The 25,476-nt window shown below is 52.3% G+C and overlaps 5 protein-coding genes and 4 non-coding genes across 11 annotated transcripts; 6 read left to right on the forward strand and 3 right to left on the reverse strand.

Moving 5' to 3' along the window:
• Positions 1-660: 660 nt before the first annotated feature.
• On the reverse strand, positions 661-3,525 carry SURF6 (surfeit 6). The gene is made up of 4 exons (XM_076355338.1): positions 3,377-3,525; positions 2,777-2,992; positions 2,058-2,149; positions 661-1,578 (listed from the first exon to the last, which is right to left on the reverse strand). Exons 1-4 carry the CDS (start codon positions 3,471-3,473, stop codon positions 907-909), a joined length of 1,077 nt encoding a protein of 358 aa, XP_076211453.1. The 5' UTR covers positions 3,474-3,525; the 3' UTR covers positions 661-906.
• An 831-nt stretch (positions 3,526-4,356) lies between these two features.
• Positions 4,357-11,269, reverse strand: MED22 (mediator complex subunit 22). Of its 2 annotated transcripts, none has more exons than XM_076355250.1 (4): positions 11,137-11,269; positions 10,527-10,607; positions 9,975-10,183; positions 4,357-5,778 (listed from the first exon to the last, which is right to left on the reverse strand). In XM_076355250.1, exons 1-4 carry the CDS (start codon positions 11,257-11,259, stop codon positions 5,586-5,588), a joined length of 606 nt encoding a protein of 201 aa, XP_076211365.1. In that variant the 5' UTR covers positions 11,260-11,269; the 3' UTR covers positions 4,357-5,585. The 2 variants fall into 2 exon arrangements, with proteins under 2 accessions (XP_076211365.1, XP_076211364.1); XM_076355249.1 differs by having other exon boundaries at positions 4,357-5,784.
• Positions 11,270-11,363: 94 nt separating this feature from the next.
• Positions 11,364-15,797, forward strand: RPL7A (ribosomal protein L7a). The gene is made up of 8 exons (XM_076355248.1): positions 11,364-11,410; positions 12,036-12,156; positions 12,600-12,749; positions 13,597-13,737; positions 14,091-14,170; positions 14,514-14,644; positions 15,071-15,140; positions 15,628-15,797. Exons 1-8 carry the CDS (start codon positions 11,408-11,410, stop codon positions 15,730-15,732), a joined length of 801 nt encoding a protein of 266 aa, XP_076211363.1. The 5' UTR covers positions 11,364-11,407; the 3' UTR covers positions 15,733-15,797.
• LOC143168882 (small nucleolar RNA SNORD24) lies at positions 12,459-12,531 on the forward strand. Its single transcript, XR_012996799.1, has one exon. It is a non-coding gene; the product is annotated as a small nucleolar RNA SNORD24 (small nucleolar RNA).
• On the forward strand, positions 13,458-13,519 carry LOC143168883 (small nucleolar RNA SNORD24). The gene has a single exon (XR_012996800.1). It is a non-coding gene; the product is annotated as a small nucleolar RNA SNORD24 (small nucleolar RNA).
• Positions 13,843-13,919, forward strand: LOC143168881 (small nucleolar RNA SNORD36). The gene has a single exon (XR_012996798.1). It is a non-coding gene; the product is annotated as a small nucleolar RNA SNORD36 (small nucleolar RNA).
• On the forward strand, positions 14,365-14,437 carry LOC143168874 (small nucleolar RNA SNORD36). The gene has a single exon (XR_012996791.1). It is a non-coding gene; the product is annotated as a small nucleolar RNA SNORD36 (small nucleolar RNA).
• A 713-nt stretch (positions 15,798-16,510) lies between the features above and the next one.
• On the reverse strand, positions 16,511-21,961 carry SURF1 (SURF1 cytochrome c oxidase assembly factor). 2 transcript variants are annotated; one of them, XM_076355251.1, is made up of 9 exons: positions 21,826-21,961; positions 20,437-20,518; positions 20,185-20,312; positions 19,737-19,819; positions 18,725-18,916; positions 18,357-18,429; positions 17,821-17,983; positions 17,332-17,413; positions 16,511-17,044 (listed from the first exon to the last, which is right to left on the reverse strand). In XM_076355251.1, exons 1-9 carry the CDS (start codon positions 21,886-21,888, stop codon positions 16,978-16,980), a joined length of 933 nt encoding a protein of 310 aa, XP_076211366.1. In that variant the 5' UTR covers positions 21,889-21,961; the 3' UTR covers positions 16,511-16,977. The 2 variants fall into 2 exon arrangements, with proteins under 2 accessions (XP_076211366.1, XP_076211368.1); XM_076355253.1 differs by lacking the exon at positions 21,826-21,961 and adding an exon at positions 20,777-20,807.
• Positions 21,962-21,990: 29 nt separating this feature from the next.
• Positions 21,991-25,261, forward strand: SURF2 (surfeit 2). Its single transcript, XM_076355254.1, has 6 exons — positions 21,991-22,170; positions 22,542-22,696; positions 22,919-23,022; positions 23,473-23,667; positions 24,241-24,374; positions 25,163-25,261. The coding sequence occupies exons 1-6, from the start codon at positions 21,991-21,993 to the stop codon at positions 25,244-25,246; spliced, it is 852 nt and encodes a 283-aa protein (XP_076211369.1). The 3' UTR covers positions 25,247-25,261.
• Positions 25,262-25,476: the final 215 nt, after the last annotated feature.

The following is a 25,476-nucleotide window of genomic DNA, read 5'->3' on the forward strand; positions in this document are numbered from 1 at the left end:
GCGATTTACACGCTAGGGGCCAAGGGGAGATAGAACATTTCAGTTTTAAAAGGTTCTCCTAAGGGTGAAAACTACACGCCCGCGGCACGGTTTCCACTATGCGCTAACACTGCCGCAGGCGGAGCATTCGGAGGATTTAGAAATACCGATGTGATGACTGACCAGCGTTTGAGGGCGCTGGACTGAAGGGGGAAGCGCCCTTCCACCCTGGCGGCAGCGCCCGGCCGCGCGCCCCGCTGCTCGCCCCGTCCCCTCAGGGGCCCCGCGGCGGACCCGAGCGCCGCCACCCCCTCACCTCAGCCGCGCTCCCGCCCCAACGGTCGCGCCGCGCGTCGGCATGGCAACGGAAAGGAGGAGCGGGGCGGGCGGCCCGCGCCCCCGTCGCCACGGCAGCGCGGGGAGGCGGGGCCTAGGCCTGCCCCGCCCCCTCGGGACTTCTCCCCCCCGGAGCCCACCGACCCCCGGGCGATGTCCCGTCCGTCCGTCCCCCCCCCCCCTCACCGGGAGGCTGATCCGGGGCGGGGGTGTGTGTGTATGTGTCAGTTCCCTCGGCTTCGAGCGACCCGTCCAGCGGCGTGCAGCCCGCCGGGGGAAACGACAGCGACCGACACCCGCCCTTCAGGAAAAGGACGACAATTACTACAACGCATCAACCAGAAGGTGTTTCTTCGGGGTAGGAAATTTAATCAACAAACACACAACAAGGCCTTTTCGCTGTCATTAAGTCGGGAAGCCACGGCAACGACTGCCCCACAGGCTGCTTTCCTGGGGCGCTGCCGCCGCCGCCTCCTCCGGGACAGGGGTGGCACGGCCCCGGCCAGGCAGGCTCCGCTCTGCCGCAGCTCACGGCCGAGCCCCACCAGCAGAACTCCCGCTCCCAGGCTGCGGGGACCGGCCGCCTCGCTCTCACTTTAAGCCAGCTTTTTTCAAGTCCTCTGGCAGAACCCGGCCTTTCTTCCGGGCCCTGGCTTTCTTCTTCTCCATCCTATCCTTCTTCTTCTTCTGAATGTTCTTGCGACGCTTTTCCTGCCGCTGTTGCATCTTTTCTACCACTTTTTCTGTCCGCTTCTCCCACAGCCTTTGGCGTTGCGCTTTACGCTTCTCCTTACGCTTCAGAGCTGCTTTCAGACGCTCCTCGTTGTCATGAATCTTCACACCTTCCGCCTTATAGAGAACATTTGTCCATTTCATCTTGGTTTCCACCTCCTGAGCTTTCTTCTGGTCCTTATCCTTGAGCTCCTCCAGCTTACTCTTCCTGGTCTCCAGCCTGCTCAGCAGCTGCTTGTAGTTTTTGCCCGTCAGAGGAGTGATCTTGCCTTTCACTGCTTTCCTCTTCTCTTTCTTCTTCTGGATCTTGTTCAACTCATTCTCTTCATGGACTTCGACCCTGTTAAAGACAATCTCGGCTGTGCTCTCCTCCTTTTTGCTTTCTGGCTCTACTGGTACCTCCTCAGTTTCTTTCTTCTCCATTTTTGCCTTCATCTTCAACTCCTTTCTTCGGCGCTTCTTTCTCTCTCTCTCATACTTCCTTCGCTGCCTCCTCTCCAGGACTGCAGGGGGTAATTCCTTGGCATCATCCTAAGAAGAAGGATGGACATGAATCAGGAGCCTTAAAAGGATAAAGCAGAATTAGAAGCGGGATGTCCTTAAGTTCCCGATTTCAAACTTCTCCTAAGAAGCACAGTACACGCGACAAGAAGCCGTGGGCTCAGCTTCTGGAGATACTAAACACGGTAAAGGCATTTCAAACCCTTTACTCTCCCTCGACACCCCGTAGCCATGTTCCCTTTCAGGCTCTTAGTGCTTTTCTTTTTTCTATAAATCACCAGAGGCACGCTCTCCTCCGAGCCAGGCCCTACCTTTTCTCACGTGTTTTTCCAGACCACGGAATACACGCAGGGTCTCCCATCAATACCTACAGGCTCTCCCTTAGGAGATGGAATTAGCTCAAACCCTGAGCCTTGTAAGATGATAGTCTTGTCCCCACATCCCCTGGGAGGCTAGGGAGAATTTATATTGCACAAACACACATGGATGCACATTAAGGGTTCTCATACTTGTCCAGAAGCTTTTTTAATCTTCTCATGTAGTCTCTGACGCAAGAGATTCATTGCCAAAAAAGAAGGGGAACCCAGTTCACTTTTCTTCCCTGAAAACGAGAGGAAGAAAATAAAAACACATAAAGGACAGCGCTAGCTAAACAGGAGAACTCTCTACGGCTACGGGAAAACCTCTGAGAACTCTTTAGATGCTGTGAATAGAACAGAAAATCTAAAGAAGCCAAGAGTTTCTATTTCATTGGTTTCTTCAGAATTCCCCCTTTTCTATCCATATTATCATTCAACACTGCCAGCCAGAGTGGCCCGGCATGCCCTGCGGCTGCCTAACAAGGCAGAAGACAAGTACCAAGCTAGCGGAAACAAAGACGCCAAGGGCACATTTTCTTTGCGATCAGGCTTTTCAGATTCAAGGTGGGAAGCCAGCCTGGCACGACAGAGATTGCATCCACGCAGTAATTCCCAGAAGTTACCCGAATACATAAGAAGTCCGCAATTCAGACTAAACGCTCCTGTTTCCAGAGAGCCACCCGGTGGTGACGTTACAAATGTACGTACATGCACGTAAGCCTTTAGGGCACATGGAAGAAGCAAAGACATTTTCCATTCAGCCGAACTTCTTAAAGGCTTTCCAAACTAGACACGTGTGAAGCAACTGAAAAGCAGCCACCTCAGCTCAGGTAACTTTAGCCGGACCACGACCACGTTGGTATTCTTACCTGTCACCAAACCCTCATTTCTGCTCCCTGCAACACCCCGCGGAGATGATTTGCTGGCTTGAGGGGCTGCTTTCTGTCCTGGAGTGGGTTTATTGGTGTTAGAGACCACCTGGTTGACTGAAGGAGCATTCCTCTTCTCAGCTTGCTTCTTGGGTTTCTTTCTCTTCTTTTTCTTGAGCTGCCTGCCAGCGTCCTCGGGCTGGCCTGGCTTAGACACTAGAGGGCAAAGACAAGTTACACAGAACGGCACACCACCACGTTCCCACTTCATAACATCCCGTTACTACCGAAGACTAAAATTCCAGCATTGCAATGGCGTATCTGCGTCTTCAAAAATTACGTATTTGGGGATTTATTGAAACAGACCAGGCATGCTCGCACACTTCACTCGAGTCCCCGTCCTCCCACGCCTAACCCCCACGCGTACAGAGCTGCTCAGAAGCCCCATGTTACAGCAGAGACTGTTTTTTCTTAAAAAACGGCGCAACGCCACTCCCCCGGGCCAAGCTCCCCGTGGAGGCAAGCCTGCCACGAGCCCAGACCCCCCCCCCCCCAAACCGGCCAGGAGGGTCAGAAGCCGAAGCACCGCGGCTCCCTTACCAAACTTCCTCTCCCGCGGCTCCGGGGCGTGCTGCAGGCAGACCTTCCTCGCCAAGCCCTGCAGGTAGGAGTCCCGGGCGGCCAGGCTGGCCAGCATCGCTCCGGGGTGGCCCGCCCCTCGGCGGGCGCCGTCCCGCCCGCCCGGGCCCGGCTCCCCCGGCTCCCCCGGCGCGGGCAGGCCGCGGAGCCCCGGCCGGGACCGAGACGCGCTCTCCCCTCCTCAGGGCGCCGCGAGGACCGCGGCAGCCTCCCCGCGCGGCGCCTCCGACAGGAAGTGACCTCGGCGCACCGGGCAGGAAGTGACGGCGGCGCGACGGTCGCCGGGGGGGGGGGGGGGGGGCGGCGGCGGGAGCGGGTCCGCCCCGCGGGGGCCGCGGCGGAGCGGGCGGCGGGAGGCCGGGCCCGGGAGCCGCCCCGGCGGAGCGCCCGCCGGCATCGCCACGGGGCTCTGCCGCAGCCGGCGAGGGCCAGGGGCCCGACTCCGAGGCCCCCGCGAAGCCTCGGGGTGCCCCGACCGGCCGCGGGGGGGGGGGGGGAGCGGCGCTCGGGCCTCCGCTGGAGCGGCCGCGGGTCGCCCCGCTGACCCGTTTCCCCTCGCCGCCGTCCCCGGAGCTACCCGCAGGCTGTCCTCCGATCCGCCCCCGCCCAGTTAGGCCCCGATCCGGAGGTCCCAGACCCTTGCTTGCGACGACTGGACCGGAGGAGACGGACCCGTAACCGGCTCAGCCGGTAGCGGCCGAACTTGGGCCTGCACGGGGTGCCAGGCTCCCGGAGCGGCGCTCCGACAGGTGTAATGGTACCGGTGGTTTCTGGGGCAGGGGTAGGACTGCAGCCCCTACACGGCAACAGCTGCAAGGAGCGGGGTTTTCTTCGAACCCCGGGGGGGGGGGGGGGGGGGAACGTTCACCCTAGGGCGCGCTCATGCCTCACGCTGCCGTATTTTCACAAAGCCTCGTGGCTGAAAACACACGCTTTAAGAATTGTACGGAAGAGTTAGTTTTATTAAACCACCGAATTACAAAAATAAACGGAATGGAGGAAAAATAAACCAAAAAAACCCTATACCAAAACTCGCACCCTAAGAAACGAGGGGTTACAGCAGGCCGCTGGGGAAGCTCGGCTGGGCCGCTCGTTGGAACGCACCCCTGGCTCTGCGGTGCCCGCCGCACCGAGCTGCCCTGACCACCTACACCACCAACTACGCCCCCCCGCTTTCAGCTGCGCGGTTCGAGCCAACGCAGAACAACCGCAAAGAGAAAGGGCAGAAGACGTGCCAAGCCGCTGAACAGCTGCAGACAAAGCACCAAACGTGCTGCTTTGGAAGGAAACTGCGAGAGTAACCGAGTACCCCTCACCGCTCCGTGCACCCCAGCCATCTCAAGAGCTTCTTATTAGGCGAAACTATTAGCCAACATAAATGCTGGCTTCACGTTAGCTCAGGCTATGTTAATAGAAAGTCGCTGCCTAAACGCTGAAAAAGGAGTCGGACTAACTAAAGCGTGTCGCTGCTTCTATCTGCGGCCTTGAGCAAGCGGCATCATCAACACCTCAGCCCGATTCCTCGGTTTGCCCTTTTCCTCTTCAAAAGGGAGCGTTCTGCTCGTCCACAAGGGTCTCCCGAGAACCTCCTCCCAAATGATGGCGAGCAAGAAGTTCAAGTTTGTGAAGCACTCCCACAGTGAAGACCACCGTGTAAAAAAAAAAAACTACAAGATTCTTACCCTAGTTAAGCAGGACGGAGGTTGTCAGGTGCCATCCTGAGAGCGCTTTAAAGCAGCCAGAACGTCAATAACCTTGGGAAGCAGGGTGAAAACCCCAGAACGCTCACTGCCCCCACATTCGGCTCAAGTTTATCCCAAAGAAATTCAACTCCCAACACTCCAGCGTGTGCTTACTGAGATTCACATGGAAACAAACTCGGTTTCTAATGAACTCTACATGCAACTGCCATGTAAAAGCAGACTAACTAACTTGCTAGAACAATCAACTTTGTATTTAACGTATCCCCATCTCTTAAGGGAGAGGAACCCTCGTGGTGATGTCCCAGGGGTGGAGAAAGCACTGCGGCTATCCCGCGAGCAGAAACCCGCAGGCACAGCTCCAGTGCGCTCTCCCGACAGCGGGAGGCGCTTGCTCAGTACAGCAGGTGGAAGACTTCCAGCAGCGTAGTGCCGCCAGCCGGAACGCGTTCAGCAGCAGAGGGTCCTCTTCAGGAGTGCTCCGTGGGGCCTGCCCCGTGCCCGTTCACGTGAGGGTGCGATGGGGTTGAGCTCTGGGAGGTAGTAACGCTCTGCTCTGCTGTGGCAGCTGTCAGAGGCATGGAGAGGCTTTCGGGGGACAGCGTGGCAAAGTCTTGTCTCCAGTAGGCTTCGCACAGTGGAAGATCATTGCTGTCACACAGACTGTAGCTTTCCAGAACAAGCAACCCCAGTAAGGAGAGAGAGCAGGTGCAGTAAGAGAGGAGGGGAGGGAGGGAAGGGGTGGGGGGAGCAAGACAGAAGCAAAGCATTAAGAAAATGGCAAAAAACCGTTCGTGGATGTAAGGTCTGCGTTCACAAATTCATCACAAGTCTTGTGACGCTGGCCTTCCCTAAGCCACCCCGTAAGGGCTGGTCTTGAACCTCACGGGCCTGGCGAGGATCAGGGGAATTTCAGAGACAGAACTGTTGCTACAAACTGAAACGGAGGCTCAATTCTAACCCAGACGCTCTAAGTCCCTGAAAAGATCTGGGCTGACATCCTGGCACCCCAAATATGGGAGTTCTGCTACTGGTTTGAGTGAGACGAGGACCTCATCCATAATTACTTTACTTTGAATTAGATCACAACCTATGTGAGGAAAAAAAATCCTGCTCTACATTTAAGTTCAGCAAAAAAGCTAGCACGGTTGTTTTAGGGCCTGTCCCTGTCCTGGTAAAGAAGAAACCTATTTGCACCCTCGCCCTTTCAAAAAAAGTGCTCCACACTGGGTCTTCTGTTGAAGCTTCCCAGCCTGATTATAAAGTACTGACGGCTCCTACCATTTTCAGCAGAACCTGAGCTAACAGTTCTTCTAAAAGCAGCTTGCTGGATTTGACCGCTGTAGACTATAGAACTGGACGAACCAGCAGTGTGGGAAAGTAACGTTTTGAAACAACTGGCTAATTTTTGCCTGTGCTCTGAGGAAAACACAATATGGAAGGGCCGAAACTAAAAAGAAAAATGATGGAAGAGACTGGAACAACACCAAAACAAATTCCAAAGAGAGGAAGGAGCTGCACACACAAGAGACACCCAAGGCAAAGTGAGTGCTGGAGCGGAAAGCAGCTTGTGTTCAGAGTAAAACAAACCCAATGGGTCAAGTGATTTTGTTGTTGCAGCTTTATTTACATTTTTAATGTATGGACTTGAATAGATGCTTAGGGAAATATTTTAAGTGTAGAAATATGAGACACTTCAAATTGCACAAACATGAAACATGTTGAGATCTAACCCCACACTCAAGAGAGCTCCTGTGATCTCAGAGGAGAGAGCAATGGAACATAAATGCAAGTTTGGGGTTCAGGATGAGAGAAGGCAAGCTGGACTCGGAGTTACCGCTTTGGGGAACAAGCACACAAAGCACTAGTTGCAAGCATCTACTTCTGAGCTCTTTTCTGGCAGCATCACCCAGCTGGTTTTTGCAGTAGAAGTGAGAAGGCAGTGGATACAGGTTCTATATCTACCTGGGGCTTTTGTAAAGTCCATTGGAAAATCACCCTTCCCTACAGTCCCCAACACACGGTGAAGCTGGGTTCAATTAGCAAAGACCTTCGGGACTGAACCAGAACGACGACTCCTTTCCTGTCAGTCTTAGACCTCGGGCAGCGGTTTCCCAGGAGAACCTGGCCACAGCATCCACCACATCTTGGCAGGGGAGTTACCAACAAAATTTTAGCTGCATCAGAAGCATAACTGCTTCTCCTGCTGCCCCGGTTAGAACAGTTCCAGAAGTCTTAAGCTTCGCCCCTCACATAACACTCCTCAAAAGTCAGGGTGAATGAGCAGCTACTGCACAGCCCGCAACAGCGCTGGCCAGCCTGCTACTCCGTCCTTTGACTGAGGGTTTCTCAGCGCGTGGAAGGGACTTCACTACTCCCCTCGAGGCACGCAGCCAGGTCTGCGTGCAGAGGAACAGCTCTAGGAAACTACTTGAACACGGGGACTGAAAGCAAAGATTCCTGCAGAACAATCGACTCAGCTTTAGTTTCAAGGACCTGCTTTTCAGGTCTCCTCCTCAACACCCCGTGTACACATAAAAGGCCTAGCAATGAAACCCGACCCTACACCCGAGGGGCATCCTATTAGTTACTCACCACGGGCAAGGGGCTGCCTCCTAAGCCCCTTTAGCACAATGGCAGTGACAACCGCTGGGCAGAAGGTCCCTTCCCCAGGCTTTTCACAGCAGTTGGGAGCAGTGCACAGGGACCAAACGAGCTACACAGCACGTGGCAGCTCTCAGCTTTGCGGCACCTGGAGGTGTGCTGCTGCAGGGAGCTCACTTTTCTACAGCCTTCCCTGGAGGGACGACCTAAAATAAACTAACCAGTGACCTTCAGGGAAACGGGAGCGCGGGGGAGCAGTTTGGCAGGATGGCTGTATGGAACCCATGTCCTGGCCTCACGGGACTGCACACCTCTTTATAAATCCTGTGGGATCAAGACCCACGAGAAAGTAACAGATGGTGCAGAGGGGCAACCCCAGCTGGGCTCACAGGACAGCACAGAGTGCCTGTTTTTGGGCAAACCAGCTATTGCTTTTACAGCCGTTTAAACGTGGTTATCACTCTACGGCTATGTGACACAACAGAAACCATTTTTCCCACATTAGACAACAAGGTTTCATTAAAAATATCTTAGTACTCCAATTATAAAAGGACTTTATAAAAAATCATTGTTTCTGTATTTACACACACACACACAATTTCTTTGGTGCAGAAAAAGACAGGAAAGAGCACAGGAAGGGAATAAGTGCTAAAAGCAAACGACTAAGTGCTACATGATATGAGGCTTCAGTGGAGGGATCGTAGCTCTGTGGAGTTCCCAAGTTTCCTCACCTCGTGACCACTCTTAAAGAAAGAGCAGGAAGGCAAATCCATTTGGTGTATGCCAACATCTGTGCTTAGGTGTTAGTTCTGTTACGAAGGGTTGCCTTACATGGCATCTGGTGCCAGGCAGGTGAACAGACCATGCCAGCATGGTCAGAACCATTTAGTCCAGAAGTTAAAGCTACTGACGCACAGCGGTGGCAGCCCGGTGACAGTGTGAGAAAAGCACGTCTGGCACACGTGAGGCACTATCATCCCACACCGCATCGCTTTGGATACAGCTCACTGCTATGCTGTACGCAGCCTACGTAGTGGATGCACCCCCGACCTACTGGGGCCTGGACTGGTGCTTGGGTTTGCGACCATCACTCTTCATTTCTGAGACATTTCTAGGATCCCTTGCCACCCCCCCAAAAAACTGAGTAAAGCTTGAAAAACAACTCTAAACTTTTACCTCTAGTTTTCTTCCAGTGTCGTAGCCGTTCCTAAGCTATGTCGTATCAATATCCTTTTACTCTTAAAATATGTATATTACCCATAAATAATGGCCTCACTTCCAAAGATACTGAGCAATTAGGGTTTCAAGTTGACTTAGCTGGGGTTATAGGCATTCAGCATTTTTAGAAAGAAGGGAAAGGCAAAAATAGAAAACCTGGTCATTAAAATTCTAAATAAGATTTCCAAAAGTTAAGTTTTTGTTTAGAAATCATAGCATTATTGCACTGACTTCACTTATCTTGGACAGTGCAGCCAAAATAATCAGGTTCTCATTTGTTTTCTCCTGCTTTCATTCACTGCATCATCAACTAGAAGTGCTGGAGTGCATGACAGAAAATAAAATAAAAAAATAAAGTGTCTGAATTCTCTAAAGCCTGTTTCCTAAAAGTATTTTTAAAATATTAAAAATACCACAAACAAATCAGTACTAAGTCTTCCATAGAAAATCCTATCCTAATACTTCATAATTCAATGAAACTGAGCACGTCTTTTTTGCTCACTGCAAACGTTCACCCCAACGGGACTCCAGGCAGCCGGGGGCAGTGGACTACGAGGAAAAAGGCACTCTGTGTAACCGGGTCACTTGTGAAAGAACTCACCAAAAAGACGTGGTGATCTCATCTAACGCGAGGACCCAGCTCAGCAAGCTAGTCTCTCTAGGGAGAGAGACAGTGGCTCCTCCAGAGGGATACTCGGACAGAAGCCTATACCCCCAAGGAAATTCATCTCCTTTTACAACGATTACAAAAGAAGGCTAAGCAAATTATCTGTCAAATCTAGCCAGCTAAAGCAGGCACCTAGAGTGGGATGCTGTGAATACCTCCTTCAGCATGACATTTATACCCTGTAGGATATCTACAAGGAAAAGGCAGTTGCTTTAGTTGCAGAAAAAGAGTTTGACCTAATTAAAACCACAAGTGAAATTTTGTTGGGAACATTCTCAAGACCTATACTCTAAGGACTCCTTGTTTGTCTGGACTAACTACCCCAAAAGGGCTGAAGTCATAAGGCAGAAGTCCACTGCCCTATTTGTACCTGGAAGAGTAATATTCTTCTTCTAGCTCGTACAGGTCAATGGAGATCTCATCCCGTAGTGCAATCAACTTCTTGTCACATTCCTCCTGCAAGCTTCTCAGCTGCTGGTTGCGCTGGTTGATAGCTTCATTCACAGAGGGGAAATCATTCAGGATCAAGAACTGCTTCAGGTCAGACACAAGTTTCATCAGGGACTCACCAGCTCGGACCTTGTAGCAGTGAAAAAAAAAAAAATCACACAGTGTATCAAAACAGTGCTTTGCTCCAATTCTAAAACAGGATCTCCCGAGCTGCTCCTTCAGCCCAAGCCTTGAATAAAGTAGAAACTCCCACATTACGTGAGGATCCTGACAGAAGCCTGTAGCCGACAAGCCAGGCTACCCAGCTTTCCCCCTAGAGAAGGGATTCAGCCAACAGCCACCCCCCGTATCAGGTTACTCTTCTAGCAGCAGTCCTCGTGAGAGTTATAAAGGCTGCCCTAGATGCAATAGTGAACGCAACAGTACCTGAAGGATGTGCTGCCCACTGATTTGAACAGCAGATGCTACTCACAATGTTTGCGGCTCTGACATGCATCTCATAGTTATCTTGTTCACCCTGGGTTGCTCGAGAGACTTGAGTTTCATCCTCAATCTAAAGAAAAAAGTGTACACATTCACCTTTACATACTAGAATCCTGGTAAGTAATTACTACATTATAAGGCATCTCATTTCAGTTCAATCCACACCTGGAAACCCTGGGGCGGCCTTTGGACTCTACAGCACCCACGGATCATCTTTGCTACCCTCCCCGCTTGCTTCTGCGGTTCTCCCCCGTTCAGCAACATCGCCTGGCTGCCCGCAGGGCGGAGGCAGGGAGGCCAGCAGCAGCCGGGGAGAACCGACCACCGCCCGCCCTGGGGAAGGAACCCCCTTCCCTCACGGCCGCCCTCGGGGGAACCGGGAGAAAGGTCCCGCCGCCGCTATCCCCTCTCCCCTCAGGGCCCCTGCTCTCCCCTCCGGGCCCCTGCTCTCCCCTCCGGGCCCCTGCTCTCCCCTCAGGGACCCCCGTCTCTCCTCAAAGCTGCCGCCGGGGAAAACCTGCCCCTCTCCCCTCAGGAGCCCGGGTGCTCCCGCGGGCGCGGCCCCCTCCCCTCGGGGCTCGGCTCCGGCCCAGGCCCACCTTGGCAGTCTTGATGATTTCGGTGAAGTTGTCCATGATGGACTTGACGTCGTCCTTGAGGCGCTTGTTGTAGGACTGCAGCAGGGTCTCCTTGCTCTGCGGCAGCACCCGCTGCTGCGCCATGGCGGCCGGCGCCCTCCCGCCCCTCTCGACACTCCCCCGGCCCCGCCCCGCCCCGCCGCGCGCGCCGCCGCCGTCCTCTCGCGAGACGTCGCGCCCCATAGATATTTCCCAGCATGCGCGGCTCCACCTTTCTCTTCCTCAGCCCAAGATGGTGAGCGGCGGCGGGCGCGGGGCGGGGGCTGGGGTCATCCGCCGCCATCCGCCCCCATCGCGGGGCCGCGGCCCGGCAGGGATGGGCCGCGCCGGTGCTCGGTAGCCTGGGGGGGGCGGTGGAGGGGCGTTTCGTGCCCGATTTGCGTTGAGCGGGGCCGGTCCGGGGAAGGCCGGGTCTGGGCCTACCCGCCCGCAGCGGTGCGGCCACGCAGCGCGGCGCCGCCCGGCTCGGGCTGCTGAGAGCGGGGCAGCCCGGCCAGGCCGCAGCGTTCGTCGTGGCGTAGCGCGGGTCCCCGGCCGGGCTCGGTGGCCAGTAACCCGCGCTGGGGGTGTCTCGGCTGCTCGCGGTGTCGGGGAGCGCTGGGCTGGGGAGCGCCAGGCTCTCCTTGGGCGATTGCTGCCCGGGCGAGGAGATCAACAAAACGGCGTCCTTTCGGGGAGCTACATAAACCTTTTGAAGTCGGATCGAAGGATTCGCTCTCTCTGGGAGAGCAAGGCTAGGCTGGGAGGTTGCCAGGCTGGTGAAATGCCGGGGAAAACGCATTTCCAAGGTGGGCTGAAAGCTCTTGCAAGTACACGGGTATTCGAGGCAAAAGAAGGAAGAGCGTATTTCTTGCTTGCAGCCGAAAGGAAAGAAGGCCAAGGGCAAGAAGGTGGCACCGGCCCCTGCTGTAGTCAAGAAGCAGGAGGCCAAGAAGGTCGTCAATCCCCTCTTTGAGAAGAGGCCCAAGAACTTTGGCATTGGTGAGTAAGTGGGTATTTGAGCTACTCGCTCAAGGCTTTTCTGTTGTCTGGACAGACGTCTGAACCGTAAACAGAAGCGTATTGTAATAAAGCTGTGGAGTGGAGAGAGCGATGAAGGCAGTTGCCTGGCTGGCTGCCTGCAATTAAGAGCTGTCCTTCATTAGGTGTATGAAGGTGGCTATGGACAGTTTGCTGAATTTCCCGTATTAACACAGATCCATTATATGACTCTTGCGATGAATCTTGCCCTTTTGCGCGTGGTGTGGTAAATCAGACTTCTGTAGTGCCGTTTTTGTGCGGCGTGCAGATGATGTGAAAGAATATTTGCCATCTGAGTGATAGTGCTGACATGTCGCCACCAAGATCACTGATGCACTCGTGCCTATTCCATGCTGTTGCTGCGTGGGTTTGGAACAGCTTTGAGTTAAAGTCCGTATTTTTAGGACAGGATATCCAGCCGAAGCGTGATCTCACACGTTTTGTGAAATGGCCGCGTTACATCAGACTGCAGCGCCAGAGGTCCATTCTCTACAAACGCTTGAAGGTGCCTCCTGCCATTAACCAGTTCACTCAGGCTTTGGACCGCCAGACAGGTAAGGATGTGCCCCACAAAGTTCTCTTGGCTTGGGTCGTTAATGGGATGTGCCTCAGAGAAGAGGTTTCTTTTGAAACCAAACTTAAGACTTAACAAGGATAAGCTGGAGAGTATCTTCGGAAGCATTTTAGGGAGGCTTTAATAGTGACTGGGGTGATGTCAACAGCAAGCTGCTGTCTGAATTTGCTGGCTTAAGTCTTGATACCAGCTACATACTTTGAAAAGGGAATAGAAAATACCAAAGCTCCTACCTGATGACCCAAACCCAGGGTTATCTTAACTGCATGTTTCCATCGGGGTCCGTTCTTCCAGCTTGATGTAGAACCACGTAGGGTTCTTTTAACTGTGTAAACAGATAGTTTGAGAAATCTATATGAGTGCAGGCTTTGGGGGGAAAGCCAGCATCCTGCAGGCTGACACTGATACGGGGAAGAAGGGACTTCAGGGTCTTCTGTGAGACGAGTAAATAGTCTTTTCCAGGTGACAGTGTCTATGCAAGAAACTTTCAGCCTATGTAGAGTAACTCCCTCGTAGATGTTGCCAAACAAGTTGCTTGCTTTAAAGGAGAAAGTGCACCACCTTTAACCGTAATTGCTGTGGGGGTCACCGGGCATTTCCTCATCCAAACAGTGAAGGAGCTCTCGTTGCCAACAGAGGTGCACGTAGAGGTAAATGCAGGCTCTAGAGGCACTCTGCTCCTGCACTGTGCAAATGATGCTAACTGCTGTCTGAATACACCTGATGACAACCACCAAGATCGCTGATGCACTGCAGTCTCTTTAAAAGTAATGCTTGGATTTTTTTCAGGTCACGCAGCTAACTAACTAGTAGATGTTCTCTTCCAGCTACACAGCTTCTGAAGCTGGCGCACAAATACAGGCCAGAAAATAAGCAAGAGAAGAAGCAGAGGCTACTGGCTCGTGCTGAGCAGAAAGCTGCAGGAAAGGGAGATGTGCCAACTAAGCGGCCACCGGTCCTCCGAGCAGGTAACGTACGTGGACTTGGCTGCTTGCATGTAGGGGGGCGTGGCGCTTTGTTAGAGAACTGGTGAGTTGGTGCTCTGCTCCAACCAAGCAGGACTGGACAAGCTATTGCAATGATGTATGAATTTCTTCACCTGAGCTCAAAGTGAAGAGCAAAACAGACGAGCTTTTTAACCCTGAGCTTTAGCAGATGTCCGTGGAATATCTTCTCTGTGCTACTGAATGGATGTGAAAAGTTTTCACAACTTCCGTAATGAAGCTGCGCTATGGAATCTGAGCTGGTTGTATGAGGCTTATGTGAAAGCTCTGAAAATAGACTGAGCAGAATCAAAGCTTACCTATAACTTGTTTTTCAGGTATTAACAGTGTCACAACTCTGGTGGAGAACAAGAAAGCTCAGCTCGTAGTTATTGCCCACGATGTAGACCCCATTGAGGTAAGCATACTCGCTGGTAAATGTTACAGCCTACCTGTGTAACTTCGCTGAGGTCAGAACTGGGCTTGGGGTGAAAATGCATTTTAGGACAAATTTACTGCATGAAAAGAGAATGCATAAAAAGACACATTCGCCAGAACTGGAATACTTCAGCATGTTCGTAGTTGTCCTGGTATTACAATGAGGCTTGGCCCTTGCAATGATGTATGAATTTCTTCACCTGAATCAACAGTGAAGAGCAAAACGAGCTTTTTAACACTGAGCAATTGCCACAGCCCAGGCTGATTCAAAGAATAAAAAGATGTTCTCCCTCAGTTATACAGCACACTCCCTTTCTTTTTAGCTGGTGGTCTTCTTGCCAGCTTTGTGCCGCAAGATGGGAGTGCCGTACTGCATCATCAAGGGCAAAGCCAGACTGGGGCGACTGGTCCACAGGAAAACTTGCACCTCCGTTGCTTTCACCCAAGTTAACCCGTAAGTATTCGCTGTGCTGACTTGATCCACTGTAGTGGAGAAAGCAAACTGCCCGTAAGCACGGGCTGTAGGGCAGATGGATATCAAACTTGGGTCTTTCTAATTTAAAGTAGTAAAACTAAAATACCACCTCTGTAATGTCTGATGTAGATGTCCTTTTGTATTAAGAGCTCTCCCGGATCCTGAAGATACACATTACTTTGGCTTACCAAAATGGATAGTTACTCTAAAATACGTAGATGGAACTATTAACCTTAATCTGAGCGCTGCAGGTTCCTAAAACATTGGTGGTTGGAGTGATTAACCCTTTGCAAACGATGCTTATGCTTAACCTGAAAAATGATGTTGCCACTTAAATACCGAGGCAAAAGATTTATGGAGAATGTTAAATTGAGGCTCTAAAGGAACTAAAACTATCACCAACAGGGAGGATAAGGGAGCCCTCGCAAAGCTGGTGGAGGCTGTCAAGACCAACTACAATGACAGATATGATGAGGTAAGATTCTCTCTGTTGCTAGCCTTGTTTTTTAATTTATACTGTTAAGATCCCCAAAAGCTTCCCAATGAAATGCAAATCATTTCAGACATAGTGACATCAGCTTAAAGCCTGTTGGATGTGGTGTTCCTAGATTTGCTTATGATATATCCAGATTCTTTACCTGAGGATAGTTACAAGTGAAGTTACAAGTAAACGGAGCTATCACAGGGCTAGGATTGTAGAGGGCAACAGCTTCTGCTAGGCTCAACTCCACCCCCCAAGTCCAGAAGTTAACGTGATGGCTGAATCCAGCACCATTCATGGGGAAAGATTTTAAACTCTTGTATCTGTGCTGCCCCGAAATGTAGTTCACCGCTTGAAATGCGTAGGGCTTCCTAGTTGAGGGAGCTCTTCCCCTTGTGCAGAAAGTGTAATTGAGCAAGTTGATTGAATGACGTAGTAGGAGACTGTATGAGGCATCTAACCTGTTCTCACTTCTTTGCAGATCCGTCGTCACTGGGGTGGTAACGTCTTGGGTCCAAAATCAGTGGCTCGCATTGCTAAGCTTGAAAAAGCAAAGGCTAAAGAACTGGCTACTAAGCTGGGCTAAGGATGTACTGGATTGCTACCGTGTTTTCTGTACATAAAAAGAATAAACCCCCAGATGAAGTGTCAGCGGCCTCTATTTAATGGGAGCGTTCCAGGCGGGGGGTAGCACTTTAGCATTGCCTTACTTCTCTGTTTGCCTTCCATCAAATGATTGGATAGCGCTGCAGGGAAACGGCTGCATAGAGCAGGTTATTACTGTACTTGGAACAACTGCCCTTAACTACTAGTCCTATGTAGTAATGCCTCGCCTTGGAACACACAGCCCATCAACAGCAGCTCAGCTGCACATGCTGTGTGATCATAAAGTTGAATGGGCTAGGCTAGTTCTGGCTTTAAGCCTAGCTTGCTTATGCAAATCTCTCTCAATTGGAAATGGCTCTACATCATCTCCGTTAGTACTTAAGACTTGGTTATGGTATGGGTTATATTGGGTGTTAGAACATTTTACCAGGCTAACCAGATGGGGACCTCCTATTGGGAGGTCTGTAATGCCTCTTCCAGGGCAAGAACGGTCGGTGAAGGCAGGCCGAAGTGGGGGAAGAACCTAGACCTTCTTGTCCTGTTCTTTCCCAACTGTTGACTTGGTCTTGTGGCATTGTTGGAGGCTACCAAGCTTGATAAGGCTCCAGCTGAGCTAGCTGCTGCTTGTTTTTGCTAGCCCTCATCATGCTCTCGCAAAGGCACAGGCTGCCTTACCCAGCTAGACCCGAGTATCCACAGTAACCTTTAGTTCAGGTCTGTCACTGTTAAGATAAAGATGCACAATGCAAGTCACAACGTGAGCACCTATAAGCCCTCTTTATTTATTCTGATGCAACTGCTGTGAACCACTCCTGACTTCAGGAATGACTACTCAGGGCAAAGAAACTTTGATTCACCACACCCTTGCCGTCTTTTGGAAAATACAGCAGTGGAGAAGTTAAAATGTTGTAGCTTACAACCAACCACAATGGAAAAATGTATCCTTGAGATTACTGCATAAATCAGCTTCACTAGAAGGCTCGACTGCCACTTACAATTTTGAAGTTCGGTGCTTCCAAGCTGCAGCCAGAGTCATCGCACTGCTAGGAGCTCAGAGCCTGCACCGTTGCTTAAAGTCTATTTGCAGCTTGATAGCTGCACACGTTTACTCAACATGTTGCCCTGAAACTGGGCGCTTCAGTTATTCAGGACTGATCGGACTGCTGTCTTCTATAAAAGTCTGCTCTTGACTGTAGCATGGAAGAGAAGAAATTACCCCTTCCTCTCACAGAGGTATTTTTTGTATAAATTTTCTGTACCACAAGAATGAAGTTGCAGCACATAAGCCATACCTATGGAAGAAAACAAAACCACACGTTTACACCTTCTTTTCAAGATGGACTGGAGCTCCCTAAGTCAGCTGCGGTGCAATAAAACACAATTATTTCAAATCACCTTGCAAATGTTACTTAGGTTAAAACTTTAGGCTTTTGTAGCTTAAGAGCTCATCCAGTCTCACCCGTGCAGGAGCAAGAATGCCAGGCAAAAATTGCTCCCTTGCTTTCAACAGAACGCAGCTCAAAGCTTTACCTTCAAAAACCCCACGGAATGCCAGTCAAACACTGGCTGGGTAACTTACCAGGTAATGATGTACTGCATGTGCTCGTTTCTCAGGCTCACTCTTGTCTGGCCTCCGATGGGCCCCCCTGGGACTGTGCTTCCTATAGGTACGACACAGCGCACAAGTTAAATCTCTAGTCTGCACCGCGTAGAGCTGCCCTTGCTGTGAGAAACGGGATGAAGGTGGTCAGTCATGTGGATACCCTGCTCCTCTTCCTCAGGCAACGGTGTTCCCAAGTTACCGGCAAAGCCAGAGCTGTGGGGCGGGCGGCCCTACAGCAAGCGGCTGGTTGTGCTCAAGGCATCGAACACCACCTGCATCTCCCGAGCATGCTACTGTTCCCCAGCGCTGGCTGCCTATCACCTTCAAAATAGTGAACCTAGCAGAGTACACAAAGAAGAGAAAGATGCGATACCTTTCCAAGGGCCCAGGGGAAATAACTAACTGAACGGAAAGGCGGGGAGACCAATGTAAATTGGTGTGGGGTTGGGTTCCTCTGTGACTTACTGAAATCTGCATCGATAAAGATGGGCTCAGCACCGGTCACCTTTGCCATAGCCTCCAGGTCACGGTAGTGCCAGCGGTTTTTCTCGATGTTGTTTTCAGGCACAAAAGGTTTCCGGGTTTCTGATAACCTCACCACCCCAGTGAGATCAATTTCATCTTCAATCTGAAGAGAAGTGCAGAGGAGAAAAAAGGAATCTTTCAAGGTTCGTTTCATATTCTGGCGTGCCAGGTCCTGGCAGAAAAAATAGGGCACTTGTGGGGTCTGATTACAAATCAACTGGTCGTGCCCTGCAGTGGGGCAGTGCTGTAATACAGCAGGGAAAAAGGCAGATCAAGAACAGCTCCTTGTCTGTAAAAAACATTATTTACTTAACAAAAAGGTGGGAAGAAAAGGTTTATCTTCTTTGAAAAGCGCAATGACTAAGTAACCTCCCATGATGCTGAACATGGCTGCTGCCTTTCTTGGTTTGTCAGTAGTGCCTCTGGGTAATCACAGGGCAGAAAGTAACACACAACATTCCCTGTATCCCCCTTACCTGTCCTTTCAGCCTGGTCTCCGGTTTCAATTTCTTTTTGGGCACAAATCCTCGGTTGACTAAAATCGTGACCCTAGAGTTACATAGAGAAGCACGGCTCATGAGCGAAAGGAAATTTATTCCTGCTGCTGCCTAGAACTAAGTGCCAAAGAAAGAAGCAACCCATGCGTTTGGTGCCACTTTTTTTGTCATCTGAGTGAACGTTATAGGAGAATTTAAATACAATTTCAAATCAAGCCTCAGTGACCTAACAGACTGAGAGAGATGCCTTTAATATAAATGCGATTTATATAAACCCAACCACCATGGTTCAGCTTTTCAAAACAGGAGCGAGTTGCTCACATGAACCACAACTTTCATTAACTTACCCTAGTTCTGTGCAGTAGAAAGGAGTAACGACATTTGCTCCATTTTCTGGGTGGGATGTCAGCCGCCCGGCTTCTCTGGCTTCTCGCTCAGGGTCCACAAGTGACCGTGGCAAAATATAGAGCTCCTTGGAGTGGTCAAAATGCCCTCGGACCTTTACAGGTCTGTACTCCAATTCCTTCAATTCCATGGGGCTGCATGGAACAAGATGAAAACAAAATCATGGCTGCAAATAGGCAAATCAAATGAGGGGATTTTATCGTGGGATTCTCCTTTTCCCTAACGGTTCACTCTAGAGCCACTTGGCAAACAGAAACAGAAGACAAACACCTCATGGAATAAGCAGCTGGCTTAGTATTTTACTACTGCCACAGTGAATCAAATCGAGATGATCGTTGAGTATCCAGAGAGCAGTTCTTTTCCATGACATCTGTAACCCAGTGCCACTCCAACGGCACACGCAGCTGATCAGCAGGTGGGTACACTGCATGTGCATCCAGCCAACAGGGAGCGTTTCTTTCCCATCCCAGACCATGAAATGGAACAACTGATCTGTTTTGACAGTTGTGCCATACAGCCAAGTGACCTTAAAAATCTCTCTCATATCTGACACAACTGCTCCACACTTGGGGCAGGGCCTGCTATCGATCCAAGACTCCCTGTTGCAGGAATAATCCCTTTGGGACATCACAGACACAGCTACCGAGTCTTGCTTCTCCAGGAGGATTACATATGGTATGAACTACACACCACATTCTCCTGAACAGAGATTCATCCTTTTTACATGCATTTAGAGTATCCCACAGGGAAGCGTTCACTCATTCTTTTACCAAAAGTAAGAAAATTAACAGGATGTCTATCTTTCTAATTTGCTTGCACGTCCTGATTCCCATTGCATTCCTTCATTTTCACGCAGTTTAGTTTAGCATGAGCTCATTAGTGCAGGGACCATATCTAACATCCCCAGCGCACTGTCAGTGCTCTGTAGACAATAAACTAGCTCAGCTTCCGTACTCTAATGTCAGAGGGATGGGCTCTGATGTAATTCTTGATGCCAGTTGTGCAATCAAATCTAATTTCCACTTTCGTCGCTGAACCTGAAAGTACACAAACACAAAAGTAATTCCTTATGGTAGAACACAGCAATGTAAGAACCCCAGCAAGCCTCAAAATCTTTGTCATAAGTTCCTCCTCAGACCTGGCCTAAAACAGGGTAATTCGAGGTATGGAGATGGAGGCTACTGACTTTAATTTGAGGAAATATTTATACTGAAATACAAGTGTAAAAAATAAGAATCTCTCCTTTAAAGACTTACAAATGGACACTTGGAAAACAGAAAGGTAAAATAACAGCAAATCTTTACCCTGTATGTGATTTGAACTAGATTAAACAGCCAGAGACAGAAAAACCTGGTGGCCCTCAAGTGCTCATCTCTTGAAAAAATTAAATACTTATTTGTACCTGCCAAGTGCCGAGACAGAACGTGGTCACAGGGACCAGGAAAAGGCCCCATTTGAGTAAGATGTCCTCTCCAGATGCATCAGCAGCTGTTGTAGAACTTCGTGGTCTGCAGAACCTCAAATAAACGTCTAGAGAAAAACAGAATGAGGAATAGGATTTGTACAGGAGAGGAGATGCCAAGTTCCTGCAGAAAATGTCACCTCTTGGTATAAGGTTGAAACAGGGCAGAAGCCCAAGCAAATCTTTTCTTACCTTTAGTCTGCTGGACCAGACCAGAACCTGCTTTAGCTAGGGGATACCCAAAAAATGTTCTTCTGATCAAGCAATGCGATACCTACATGAAATAAGAAAGATCCTTTGTAGCGTCTCTGCTTTGTAAAATTTGTATCCAGATGATACCAGTTGCCTCAATGATTCCATGAAATTTTGTTTACTCATTGATATAAGTCTCATCTGAGCGACCGCCTGTGAAACACTACGGGTTAGGTTATAATAAAAAAAAAATAAAAAATCAAATTGCAGTTACAGAGCTGACTATAGCACAGCGAATGATCTATCCCTTTCCATCCACGCTATCAGCAAACGTACACACCATCTTAATTTGTTCTTGAAATAAATGCCAGCCGAGCACCTGCCCTTCCTGCCACGCTGGAGCGGCACAAGGACAGATTTACAGTCTTTTTGCCACTGATTCCGCTCACTTTTAGCACCGCTTTGCCCCGTGCAGGGAAGCCGGTCCCCACACCGCGACGAGGGGCTCCGACCCACCGCAGCCAAAGCCCGGGCCCCGACAACGGAAGGGCGGCGGCGGGGAGAGCCCGGCCGGGCGCACGTACAGCGCCGAGCACCCCGGGGGGACGGGCCCCGGACAGGACCGGGGCCTCACCCGGCTCGGCTCCGCTCCCCTCAGCTCTCAGTCCGGGTCCGGCCCCGCTCCCCTCAGCCCTCACCCAGCCCGGCCCGGCCCCGCTCCCCTCAGCCCTCACCCGCTCCCCTCGGCCCTCACCCAGCCCTCACCCGGCCCGGCCCCACTCCCCTCAGCCCTCACCCGGCCCGGCCCCGCTCCCCTCAGCCCTCACCCGGCCCGGCCCCACTCCCCTCAGCCCTCACCCGGCCCGGCCCCGCTCCCCTCAGCCCTCACCCGGCCCGGCCCGGCCCGGCCCCGCTCCCCTCAGCCCTCACCCGGCCCGGCCCCGCTCCCCTCAGCCCTCAGCCCTCACCCGGCCCGGCCCGGCCCGGCCCCGCTCCCCTCAGCCCTCACCCGGCCCGGCCCCACTCCCCTCAGCCCTCAGCCCTCACCCGGCCCGGCCCCGCTCCCCTCAGCCCTCACCCGGCCCGGCCCGGCCCCGCTCCCCTCAGCCCTCACCCGGCCCGGCCCCGCTCCCCTCAGCCCTCACCCGGCCCGGCCCGGCCCCGCTCCCCTCAGCCCTCAGCCCTCACCCGGCCCGGCCCCGCTCCCCTCAGCCCTCACCCGGCCCGGCCCGGCCCGGCTCCCCTCAACCCCTCCCCGGCCCGGCCCGGCCCCGCTCCCCTCAGCCCTCGCCCGGCCCGGCCCGGCCCCGCTCCCCTCAGCCCTCAGCCGGCCCCGCTCCCCTCAGCCCTCACCCGGCCCGGCCCGGCCCCGCTCCCCTCAGCCCTCACCCGGCCCCGGCGCTCCCGCAGCAGCCGCGGCCCCGCGCGCAGCAGCAGCCTCCACGTCGCCATGGCAACGCCGCCACCGTCCGTCCCCCGCACCGCCACCCGCCTCCGGCCCAGACAGTCCCGGCGCGGGCGGGCAAGCAGGCTCCTCTCTAGCCGCCCCTCTCTATGGTGCCGGCTGCTCCCCGGCGTGGCCGGCACCGGAAGTTGAGGCGAGCTCCGGTCTGGCGGCGCCTCTCTATGGCGGGGCCGGGGCCCGCCGGCGGCGCGGCCGTGGCTGAGGTGCCCGAGGAGGAGCGGCTCTTCCTGCGGCAGCACCCGCTCCTCAGCCTCGCGGAGCCGGGCAAGGTGGGGCCGGGGCCGGGGCCGGGCCGTGCGGGGCTGAGGGGCGCCTTGAGGGCTGGGGCCGCCCCCGGAGGGGGGCCGTGAGGGGGACGGGGGGCGCCTCCCTGAGGGGTTCGTGAGGGGATGCCGACGAGGCCGCGTCTCCTGAGGGGGCCGTGAGGGGGGACGAGGCCGGCTGGTAGCAGGCCGGGGAAGGTGCCCCAGCAGCTGGGCTCGGCCCCTGTGAGCTCCCTGGCCCGGAGGCTTTTCTCCCGCCGTGGAAGTCGGAGGAGGGCTGGGGAGGAGGACGCTGGTGGGAGCTCGAGGTCTCTCCTGCCCTCCCCAGCCCGGGGTAATCCCCTGGGCTTCCCTGACCAGACATCGCTTGTCTTCAGGTGAGATGCAGGCTGACAGGCCACGAGATGCCATGTCGGCTGTCGGAGCTGCAGGCTTATACTAATGGCAAGAAGTATCAGCGGCTGATGAAGACAGCCGGAGAGTTTGACTATGGCAAGTTTGAGCCCCATATAGTGCCCAGCACAAAGAATCTGTACGTATTCTTCCTCTTGTGTGCCGTGCTTCACACTTTGTTCAATCTCAGACATGAAGTGGTCAACCTTTACAAAGTTCTTGAGTCTTTATGGGTTTTGGGAGACTGGGAAAGTCTTTATAAAGTATTTATCAACTCTGAGCAGAGTGCTTAAATTGAAAAGTTACTAAGTAATAGCATACGTAAACTCTGTCGCTGGCTCTTTCTTTCTGTGTCTGTCAGACACCAGCTGTTTTGCAAGCTCACTCTCAGACACATCAACAAGTTTCCAGAGCACGTGCTGCGTCATGTCCAAGGGAAGCGCTATCAGAAGGCCCTAAAAACATGTAAGTGGCTTTTCTGAAGATACAACCAGCCATCTTCTTTCCCTGAGCTGTTGAGATTCCAGTAGCTCTGCACGAGGGAAGGGGATACATTTTCTTTAGATCGACGGTAATGTACTGCTGTTGCTGTGTGTGCTCCTCAGCTAGGAAGGAAGGTCCCAGATGTAGGGAGCAATAGGCCTCTAGCAAATACGTTGGAACATCCTTACTTGAGAGGAGCGGTTCTAAAACTTCCCCAGAGGGGGTGGCTCACACGTCCAGCACAGTCCCTGTGTTAACATCTTTCCCGTCTTTCATGGTCCGTAGTATCGCTGTAGATTACATGAATGTATATTAGAGTTGGAGCTTGCCGTACTTTTGAGTTGCGTTTAATATAAGCTAGAGCTGGAAACGAAAAGGAATAAGGTGACTGGGTGGCCTTGCTAAGTGCTGCCCGGCCCCTCGTGCTATTAGATGAGGAGTGCCAGAAGGAAGGAGTGGAGTACGTCCCTGCCTGCTTGCGACAGAAGAAGCAGCAGCGGACGCAGCACCCCGATGACCAAATGAACGGGAGCAGGCAGCCTTACAGAAAAGAGGAATTCTGGGAGCCAAAGTCCAGCGATGAGGACGGAGAGGAGACGGACGACAGCATGAGTGACCTGTACCCATGTGAGTAAAAGGACGTTGGTACCATCTATGTCCCGAAGGAAGTTTGTCGGCTCATTTTCTCCTGGCTGCTTTTTACTGCTCCCTGCTGCTCGTCTGCCAGAGGCACGTGACTTCCATCCGGCTGGGGGTTCTTGGGTTTCGGAAAAGCTTGCCACTGCCAAATAAGAAATAGCAGTTATCACTAAGTAATAACCAGAGCTGGATCACGTAAGGTGTGAGGGGAGGGATACAAGATCCAGCGGGATTCGCTGCTGTAGGTATCTCTACAGCAAGCGCTCCCGTCTGATAGGAGTTGGTCAGGCCGTTCTGCTGACTTACATCTGCCTTGCTGTAGGAGGGCGGACGCAGAGCTGCCTGTGCCGAACAGTTCCCAGAACGGGGCTAGCGAGAGCACCAGGCGCGTTTCTGAGGAAACACCAGTGTGTTTATTTCCCAGGTATTTCAGTAGTGACGTGTATATGCTCGGAGACTGGAAGCAGCTTGCAAATCACCTTTAAGATGCCCGCAAAGTAAAGTTAGGGTTCCCTGTACCCGCACAGGGAACCGATCCTGAGCTAAATCTTTGTGTTTTAGCCGCACTCTTCCCAGAAAAAAGCCCAGCAGCTCCACAAACCACAGAGGGCAGCGATGACTTTGCAACAGACAGCGAGGATGAGGATGGTGGAAGAATGGATGTCAGCAGAGCAGTTGGCAACAAAAGAGGAAAGGTGGGAGTCACGCTGCCGCGCGCAGCGGGAGGGGAGCGTGCAACCGAGATCCCATCCTGTAGGTGTTTGTCTGACCTGTTCCCGTCCGAGAACCCGCAGAAGGTGCCAAGCTGTTCAGAACAGACTTTCCCCCCGTGCCAGCCACTGACTCGCATCCTGAGGGGTGAATTGCTACCAGTAAACGTTTATCCTAGGGATGTTCCTGCCTGTATAAGTAGCTCATCTTCGATGGGATCCTGCTGCACGCTCTCTTTAACAGGGAGGCTGAAACGTGTCTTGTGGGTTCTGTAATCTTCCTCCCCATAAACACACGAACACTAGTTGGACCCTTTTGAAGTCACGGGGTCCTTCTAGACCCTTTTTCTGCCTCTTTTGAGGAGCTGGCCAGGTCCTGCCTTACAGGACGTACCCTGATCCTTCTCAGTTTGGTAAGCAGGCAGGTGTTACGTGCATAAAGACGGATAAACCTTTGACTCTCTAAGGCAGTCCCCGAGGAAGGGGCCGGATCCTTTATAACCGTATCAAACTGGAAAGTTAAGGCTGGATGAAGTTTAGGTTCATTTCTATGGAGAGACTGTCACTGTATCCAACGAAACCGTCTGTCTGTCGGAGAAAGGAATGCTGACTTGCGGGATAGGGCAAGGAGACATCCTGGCTGGCTCTGACCAGGGCTGTGCTGCTTCTGTCTGTTGGTAAAGGAGGCGAACACTCAGTTTCTCTTTAAGCTATCTTGGGCAGGGCTGGATTTGGGTTTTGGAAATAAGCTGATTAACTTTTTTTCTCTACAGAAACAGTCAGGCCCTTTAAAGAAGAAATTCAAGAGTCATCATCGAAAACCCAAGAACTTCAAGAAAGCAATCAACGGCAAATAAATTTTATGATAAATATGTGGCCTGAAGCCTGTTGTATAACAATTCTAGAGGGTGCACAAGACCCTCTGAAGGGTTTGCCCGTTCCAGTTAACCGTTACAGCTGGGGAGGGGAGTAGTGGGGTGGAATTCAGTTGTATTCTAACAGCCTCAAGCCCCCCCCCCCACCACGGGAAGGGTGACCGCTGCAGTCAAGTTAGAGGCTGCCCAGTGCTCGGACCTCTTTACGGAAA

Source organism: Aptenodytes patagonicus, chromosome 18, assembly GCF_965638725.1.
Source record: "Aptenodytes patagonicus chromosome 18, bAptPat1.pri.cur, whole genome shotgun sequence".
NCBI classification, from domain to species: Eukaryota; Metazoa; Chordata; class Aves; order Sphenisciformes; family Spheniscidae; genus Aptenodytes; species Aptenodytes patagonicus.